The sequence below is a fragment of the Oncorhynchus mykiss genome, chromosome 19, assembly GCF_013265735.2.
Source record: "Oncorhynchus mykiss isolate Arlee chromosome 19, USDA_OmykA_1.1, whole genome shotgun sequence".
Lineage (NCBI taxonomy): Eukaryota > Metazoa > Chordata > Actinopteri > Salmoniformes > Salmonidae > Oncorhynchus > Oncorhynchus mykiss.
In genome coordinates this window covers 5,088,780-5,097,509 of record NC_048583.1, presented here as the reverse complement: position 1 = coordinate 5,097,509, position 8,730 = coordinate 5,088,780, and the positions used below count along the sequence as shown (strand labels likewise).

At 39.2% G+C, this 8,730-nt stretch overlaps 2 protein-coding genes across 3 annotated transcripts; one reads left to right on the top strand and one right to left on the bottom strand.

The window, feature by feature from the left end:
* Positions 1–1,850: 1,850 nt before the first annotated feature.
* LOC110497175 lies at positions 1,851–3,922 on the bottom strand. 2 transcript variants are annotated; one of them, XM_036954016.1, is made up of 4 exons: positions 3,720–3,922; positions 2,962–3,527; positions 2,299–2,721; positions 1,851–2,168 (listed from the first exon to the last, which is right to left on the bottom strand). In XM_036954016.1, the coding sequence occupies exons 2-4, from the start codon at positions 3,432–3,434 to the stop codon at positions 2,138–2,140; spliced, it is 927 nt and encodes a 308-aa protein (XP_036809911.1). In that variant the 5' UTR covers positions 3,435–3,527; positions 3,720–3,922; the 3' UTR covers positions 1,851–2,137. The 2 variants fall into 2 exon arrangements, with proteins under 2 accessions (XP_036809911.1, XP_021428824.2); XM_021573149.2 differs by having other exon boundaries at positions 2,962–3,922.
* A 2,191-nt stretch (positions 3,923–6,113) lies between these two features.
* LOC110497176 lies at positions 6,114–8,701 on the top strand. Its single transcript, XM_021573151.2, has 4 exons — positions 6,114–6,260; positions 7,077–7,573; positions 7,843–8,268; positions 8,416–8,701. The coding sequence occupies exons 2-4, from the start codon at positions 7,098–7,100 to the stop codon at positions 8,432–8,434; spliced, it is 921 nt and encodes a 306-aa protein (XP_021428826.2). The 5' UTR covers positions 6,114–6,260; positions 7,077–7,097; the 3' UTR covers positions 8,435–8,701.
* The last annotated feature ends 29 nt before the right edge of the window (positions 8,702–8,730 follow it).

Genomic DNA, 8,730 nt, shown 5'->3' with positions numbered 1-8,730 from the left:
ACACTCATCTTTTCTCTTTCTCCCCTTACGGAGACACTTGGACCGTAACTGAGGACACCCTGGCCTGATTCCTAGTTGTGCCTGGCAAAATCCCACCTGGCCTCCTTCTACCTTCTACCACGACTGAGGCTTGACACCTGGACGTGTTGTTTTACTGTTCCATGATACATGGCTTAGATGTGTCTATACTCTGGGGCGACTTTACTCTTAAGATGGCTGTTTTTACACCTGTAGGACAATTGCTGAAATATAAGATATTGCATTCGTAGGTAGGATACATTATTCAAAATTGGAGGCAAAATTATTTACATATTTTTTTTAAAGAGTGTGTTTGTCTGATTTTGTAGAATTCATCACCAAATGGAATCACTGTTCTACTGTGAAGTTGTCACATACCACTCCATACCATTGCAGGTAATGACAAGAAAAATGGTTTGCAATGTATTTCAACAGTCTTTCATACTTACAAGTTATTTCCAGTTATCTCCATGACCTTTCACTATCTTTGGGTCGTAGACACAGTCCTCCTCTTCCATGCCAACCTCAGGTGATACCAAGCCAGTGTCATAGCCATGCACAGTGTGCCAGGTCTTCTGCTTGGGGTGGTACTTCTTCTCGATGATTATAACCTTCCCCACATCCACTCTGACTTGAAGTACTCGTTTCTCCCAGTAGGGGACACCAGGGGGGGGGGGTTTCAATGGCTTTTAGAATGTCCCAACTAACATAGGCACCAGTTCCAAGAACACTTTAGTCTGCACTTGGTGTGAAACCATTGTTCTTAATCAACTCTGTTGTGGTGCCGTGGAACATCACATATTCTGTCTGGTCTTCAGGAAGTGTGTTGCTGTCTAGAAAGTTGATGTAGTATGTGGAGTTAGCCATAAACTAGAAACCAAACTGCAACTGAATACACCTCTGCTGAGATGAACTGTATTATAAGTCAATACAATGCACAATAACACATTGTAATATTAAATAGTCCTTTGGCTAAAACTGTTACACCAAATAGTGATATTTATACAATAACAATGTGCTGAATCACTATTGTTACAGTAATATTACAAGTGTTGTAACATCATCATGCTTACATATAAATGTACTTTGTAAACAGGGATTGTTTAATATATCTAAGATAAGTGTCCAATAACAAGACTGTTTAATAAAGACTTGTTTATTATACTGTGTATGCTTAGGAAACAGTGCTTCTTACTGATCTCGCTACTGTGCTTTCCACTAGTTACCACAGCCACAAATGAAGGAAAATAAAAATGTGCCTTTTGGTCTTCATTTAAGGTTAGGGTTAGTCATCAGGATTAACAGTGAGGTTACAGCTAGGGTTAAAGTTAGGGTTAGGTTTAAAACCACACTTTAATAAGAAATAGGCGAGGTTGAAGACTTTGCGGCTGAGGTAACTAGTGACGACTCACTACCGTGCTTAGGTTTCATTTCCAGGTTTCCACTCGTCACTAGACATAGAGAAGAATAGAGGGCACACTTGCCACAAATAACTATGTCACTATGTCTCTAGAGAGCATAGCAGTCCATCAGAATGTAGAACCATGATACCTCTATGTAAGTGAAAAGCAACCATCCCACACAGATAGAGGTGGTCTAATAAATACATAACCATAAACCTACTGTATTAAAATGCTTAAGTGGTATGTCACCAACCTGACATTGAAAGCTGCTGACATCTTTTGCAAACAGTAGTGAGCATTCAGCTGCCACCAGCGTCAAACTGGAAGACACCTTATAAACCTATGGCAGACACACAACATTGACTAAATATTGCCAATGTTTCCACAGTAAAGATGCTTCAGATTAAATGAACACACTCAAACAGTGGGTGACCTTTAGGGGTTTATTTGAAATTTATTATAGGAAGACAATTATTCGGAACAATTATGATCAATGATACACGGCTTGTTTATGTCAAGTGAATATCATTGAATCGTTTTTAAAAATGTGATAAGGTTATACTAATTGCATATACAGTAGGTGTATGGCCAATAATCAGCAAGCCTTTGGCAAAATATAGCATATTCCTATGCAATATTGAATGTGTAGCTATAGCAGCATGTTACATCCTCTTATCCTGATGAACATTGAAGTGTAATGCTCCTTGAATACACCTTCAAGACTCAACCTCCAGTGAGGGGTTTAACCTGAGGATAGAGAAACACACACAATATGTTAGAACCTGCAAGTAGTGGAGTACATATCTCAAGTGCAAGCCTTCTAGGAGAATGAAAACTTCCATCTAGTGATTTGTGAGAGAAGTTCAATATTACATACTTTTTCAAGATGGCCACTTTCAGCAATGCCATGACTTTGATTCTCTTTGGGTCGTAGACACAGTTCTCCTGTTGGTTGCTCGGCACCATGCCAACACCAGGTGGAACCCAGGCCGTGTCATAACCATATGTGTGCCAGTCGTATTGCCTGTCGTGACCCTGCACATCAATGATCTTAACCTTGCCAACATCCACCTTCACTTTCAGAACCATCCTGTCTGAGTCATCGGCCCCAATGGGGTATTTAATGGCTTTTCGGATGTCTCGACTGAGGTAAACACCTGCACCAAGCATGCCATCTTTGGAAGGTTCGAATCCATTTCTCTGTATTTTCACAGCAATCTGTTTTGATGTTCCATGGTACATCACGTAGACGTGGCTGTCCTCAGGGGTGACTCCACTCTGAAGATGACGGTGTCGAGATCTGTAAGATAGAGAGACCGTTTTTGCAGAAATGTGAGAAAAGTACAACCTTCTACAGTTGCAGTATTTTAAATTTGAGGCAAAATATCTCAAACTAATTTGTAAGCCCTCCACAAATATACTATAACAATGCCATTGGAAAGCTCAAAACACAATTGACTGCTGTGAAGTTCAATTGTTCATGACAGGTAAAACCAAGAGAATGTTAGCAGTGCTTTACAACAGTTTATTCTATACTTACATGTTGTTTTCTTTTACTTTCATGACCTGCATGACTTTGATTCTCTTTGGGTCGTAGACACAGTTCCCCTGTTGGTTGCTCAGCACCATACTGACCCCTGGGGGAACCCAGGCCGTGTCATATCCATGCTCGGTATGCCAGGTCTCCTGCATGGGGTGGTTCTGTTGATCTATGATTTTAACCTTCCCTACATCCACTTTGACTTTTAGTACTCTTCTCTTATTGTTGGAAACACCAAGGGGGTATTTAATTGCTTTTCCGATGTCTCGACTGACATACACACCAGGCCCAAGTTCTTCTCTTGATGGTGTGAAACCATTCTTCTTTATCAACTCTGTAGCCTCTTTTGTGGTGCCGTGGAACATCACATATTCTTTGTGATCCTCTGGATGCTCATTGGTCTCAAGAATGTTTTCTAAGTAGTATGGTGAATTTGTTTTGTTTTTCTGCTTGGTGTACCCCTTCAAAGCCATAATGATCAAACTGCAGCTGAATACACCTCTGACAAATGAGCTGTAATCCCCAAAACTATTTTTAAGGCCTAGCCATTTTGCAAATGATTTAGGCTGGAACCGTTAAAGCAAATTGTAATGTTTAAATAACTATTCAACGTATCCAGAATCAATGTTACAATAGTATTAGAATAGCATTATAACATTCGAAAGTAAAGACTGGTAAACAAAACCGTATTTGACTTATATCGAGTGTTCAATAATAAGACAGCTAACTTCTAGTGTTTCAAATAACATTATTCTCACCCGCTAAAGTAACAGACGAATGCAGGACTATACCGTATGTGAGGGTTTCCTCCCACTCAAGTTTCATTTCCTGGTTCTTTGACGAAAACGTTAGGTTTTCTGTTTCTTTGTAAGTAAAAACCACACCCACTCACGTTAGAATCTAGTCTAATAGGTACATGATCATAAACATATGTGAAACGTCATGCCGTATTAAGACCTCTGGAGCGTTTTAAAATTGCAATGCGGACACCTTTGACAAATACATTGAGTTTTTTTGTCTTTATACAGGACCAGTCAAAAGTTTGGCACGCCTACTCATTCAAGGGTTTTTCTTTATTTTTACTATTTTCTACATTGTAAAAAAGTAGCGAAGACATCGAAACTATTAAATAACACATGGAATCATGTAGTAACCAAAGAAGTGTTAAACAAATCCAAATATGTGTTATATTTGAGATTCTTCAAAGTAGCCACCCTTTGCCTTGTATATCAGACTACGATCAGAATCAGTAATGTGTTGTCGATCTGAACAGTGATCACACAACTGCTGTCTGCGACTAACAGGAAGACACCGTTGATACGTCTATGGAAGGCACAACATTGACCAATATTATCAATATATTTCTACATCACAGGCGCTGTACATTAATAAAACCTGATTGGATTTTGTGGAGGTAAAACACTCAAACAGTATAGGGAACTTCTACAGTTTATTGGAGATTTATTATAGGAAGAAAACCCTTCTTTAAACAACGTATGATCATTGATACACGTTCATTATCAAGTAAATATGATTGATTATATTTCTAAAATGTATGATAAGGTTATATGATTGATTGCACATCAATTCCCATATCAACTCCTCAGCCTTTTGTGAGTCTATTTTGCTCCTTCTTACTGTGGACTGTTGCTGCATCATGCTGGACAGTTGAACCATCCACTTCTGACACCGAAAATCCAGAAGAAAACCCTCTTGGTGTTCCAGACACTAAGACAAGAGTAGCTTAAGGGACATTTCAAAGTGTTTCAACTTCATTTTCATCATCTCCAGCACCACCCCAACATCAACATACAGTGTGTGAAAATTGCACATTTCTATGTTTTGTAGTTAAAAAAAATGATGTTTCCAATGACATCATCAACCAATTAGTAGAGAATTATTAGGCAACGTCTACTCATTATTTGTTAAAATCACACAAACGCACACCGATGACGTCATCTTTTTTTACCACAAAACATAGAAACATGCCACTTTCTCATATGTTGTTGATGTTGGGGTAGTGCTGGAGATAATGAAGTTGAAGCATTTTGACGTCACCCATTAAAGTCAGAGTGGATGCAGTACCACCCCAAGGGGAAGACCTGGCAGATTGAGTATGACACTGCCTGGGTTTCACCTGGTGTTGGCATGGTGCCGAGCAACCAAGAGGAAGACTGTGTTTACGACCCAAAATGAATCATGAAGGGAACCGTAAAGAACTTGTAACTCTGAATAATCCTGTTGAAGTGCAAAATACAGGTAACTGCCAAAATAATAGAAACAGTTGAGTAAATGAGGGGTACAAAGTATATTGAAACCAGGTGCTTCCACACAGGTGTGGTCCCTGAGTTAACGAATCACTTAACATTCCATCATGCTTAGGGTCATGTATAGTATAAAAATGCTGGGCAGGCCATTATTTTGGCTACCATGGCTATGCCCCCATCCACAGGGCAGGAGTGGTGACGTAATGGTTTGATGAGCATGAAAACAATGTAAACCATTTGCCCTGGCCGTCTCAGCCACCAGATCTCAACCCAACCGAACACTTATGGGAGATTCTGGAGCAACGGCTGAGACAGCGTTTTCCACCACCGTTAACAAAACACCAAATTATGGAATTTGTCATGGAAGAATGGTGTCACATCCCTCCAATAGAGTTCCAGACACTTGTAGAATCTATGCCAAGATGCACTGAAGCTGTTCTGGATCGTGGTGCCCAACGCCTTATTAAGACACTTTATGTTGGTGTTTCCTTTATTTTGGCACTTACCTGTACAATACTGCACTTAAATATATAATGCACCTTAAAATAATGTACCTACTGGACAAAATGTATAATATTAGTCAATAGGTGTGTTCTATAGGCTAATAGTATCTTCAATTTAGTCGCAAATGACAGCTGTGTACTCACTGTTCAGATTGACTCAACAACTGATCTTAGTCTGATGTATAAACACTACAGATATCATTTTACTGGTCAAAGGTGTCAGCATTGCAATTTCAAAATGCTCCAGACGTCTTGCAATAAATAATAAGATGTACCAGACATGTTTATGTACCCATTAGATTAGGCTTCTTTCTCATCTGAGTTGGCGTGGTTGCTTTTCACTAGCAAAGAGATATCCTGGTCATAAATATGGATGGACTTTGCTCTCTCTCTCGATTTAGAATTTGAGAGAGAGGGGGAGGGGGGATAGAGCGAGGGAGAGGAAACCGAGGGGAAACGAGAACTAAACTCTGTCATATAATCCTGAATTAGTCTGACTGGTTGGTTGAATCTGATTCCACAGTAGCAGGTAAGGATGACCAAATTATAATTTGACTTTTTAGAAAGTTGCTTATTAGCTACTTCACAAATGTTAACATCGCATTGAAACATTTAAATCACAAGCCAGAGGATATAATCCAATATCTAGTATTTTCTATAAAAGTGAATGATACAATAGAGATTATCTGAATTATAATGTATTTATAAAATTACAAAAAAGTATCAAGTGCTTGTAACATACCAAGTACATTGTGCACTATTCACGTATTATTCATGTGAGCCAAATAAATATACTAAGGCAACACAGTAGTTGGCAAAAGCATGTGACATTTCTGAATTAGTAGCCTGGATAAAGTCTATTTGTGTTTGACATGTTGCCCTTTATAATTCCTATTTAACTGGCAAGTATTACAATGTGCAGGCGGAGTCTCCTTTTATTACACTTCAGGTTACTTTCACAGGGCCTTCAGAAAGTAGTCATACCTCTTGATTTATTTGTTGTTGTTACAGACTGAATTCAAAATCAATTAAATAAATACAAAAATCTATTTGGAATGTCAAGGCAAAGGGGGTGTGAATACTTGTGTAAATGAGATATTTTAAATATTTTCAATAAGTTTGCTAAAATGTCTAAAAACATGTTTTCACTTTGTCATTATGGTGTATTGTGTGTGTAGATGGGTGAGAGAAAAAACATTGAATCAATTTTGAATTCAGGCTGTAACAACAAAATGTGGAATCAGTCAAGAGGTATGAATATTTTCCGAAGGCCCTGTAGGAGATCTAAATCGTTACTACAGGATTGCAGAAGTTTGTATATTCATAAAAGCATATTTTGCCACAGGTTCTCATAGCTAGAATCATCATGTTGACTAGGGCTTGCCGGAGGAAAATGAAACCAAACTCTCCATACTTAGACAACTTTCTCTACACTGGTGAACATCCTGAGGATCAACGAACATATGTGATGTTCCATGGCACCTCAGTAGAGGCTGCAGAGCTGATTAAGAAGAATGGCTTTATACTATCAAGAGCAGATATCAGCATGCTTGGTGCTGGTGTTTATGTTACACGGGACATTCAAAAAGCCTGTGAATACCCTCTTGGTGTTTCCAAATCTAAGAGAAGAGTACTAAAAGTCAGAGTGGATGTAGGGAAGGTTAAGATCATAGACCAGCAGGATCACCCCATGCAGAAGACCTGGCATACCGAGCATGGATATGACACCGCCTGGGTTCCACCAGGTGTCGATATGGTAGAAAGCAACCGACAGGAGAACTGTGTCTATGACCCAAAGAGAATCAAAGTCATGGAGGTCATGAAAGTAAACAAAAAGACCATGTAAGTATGAAAGAGACTGTTGTAGTACAAACCCTCTGATTGGTTTTACCTGTGATGATGCAATAGATACATTCTAGAGCTTTCTAATGGATTTGTTTTTAGAGCCTAGTTTGGGAGGTCAGATGACCAGGAATTAAAAAAAAAACACATTTCCCAATGACCTAAAAATCAAGTCTCCTTTAACAAATCATTATTTTAAATAAACTATGTGAAGAATGGAAGCTAATATAATATCATATTGAAGCAAAAACTGTCTGCTTGTCTTACAGATCTAGATACCGTCATCTTCAGAGTGGAGTCACCCCTGAGGACAGCCACGTCTACGTGATGTATCATGGAACATCAAAACAGATTGCTGTGAAAATACAGAGAAATGGATTCAAACCTTCCAAAGATGGCATGCTTGGTGCAGGTGTTTACCTCAGTCGAGACATCCGAAAAGCCATTAAATACCCCATTGGGGCCGATGACTCAGACAGGATGGTTCTGAAAGTGAAGGTGGATGTTGGCAAGGTTAAGATCATTAACAAACAGGATCACGACATGCAATACAACTGGCACACTAAGCATGGGTATGACACTGCCTGGGTTCCACCTGGTGTTGGCATGGTGAATAGCGACCAAGAGGAGGACTGTGTTTTCGACCCAAAGAGAATCACAGTGCTGACAATGCTGAAAGTGTCCACCATGAAAATGTGAGTGATATTGAGCCACAGTCAGTACCTTATCACAATGGAAGTACCCTTACCGTAGAAGGCTTGAAGGGCACTTAATGTGAGTTCCACTATACACACATGCAGGTTTTAATTGAGACAGCTTGTATTCTATTCTGTTTCCTGCAGGTTAAACCCGTCACTGTAGAACTGATGGCGTTCTGCATTCAGTGGGAGCATCCAGCATCACCTCATGGTCACCAGAAGAGGATGGTTAGAATCAGACGGACCCACATGATGCAGTTCATAGGAAGAAGAAGCTATATTTTGCAGGCCCACAAGATGATTTCACATGTCAATCTATATGCAATCAATCATTTAACCTCATCATATCAATTATTCATATTTACGTGATGTAAATAATGCATGTGTAACAATAATCCTCGTTCCTATAATAAATCTCAAATAAACACGTTTCACATTGTTTGTTGTGTTTTCCCCCCT

Bases quoted from the DNA above. Each gene is read 5' to 3' on its own strand.
- LOC110497175 (XM_021573149.2), bottom strand. From the start codon at position 3,434: ATGGCTTTGAAGGGGTACACCAAGCAGAAAAACAAAACAAATTCACCA. The intron at 2,722-2,961 runs GTAAGTATAGAA...TCTATCTTACAG, and splicing joins AAAGTAAAAGAAAACAACAT to ATCTCGACACCGTCATCTTC. The intron at 2,169-2,298 runs GTATGTAATATT...CTCTATCCTCAG, and splicing joins AAAGTGGCCATCTTGAAAAA to GTTAAACCCCTCACTGGAGG.
- LOC110497176 (XM_021573151.2), top strand. From the start codon at position 7,098: ATGTTGACTAGGGCTTGCCGGAGGAAAATGAAACCAAACTCTCCATAC. The intron at 7,574-7,842 runs GTAAGTATGAAA...CTTGTCTTACAG, and splicing joins AAAGTAAACAAAAAGACCAT to ATCTAGATACCGTCATCTTC.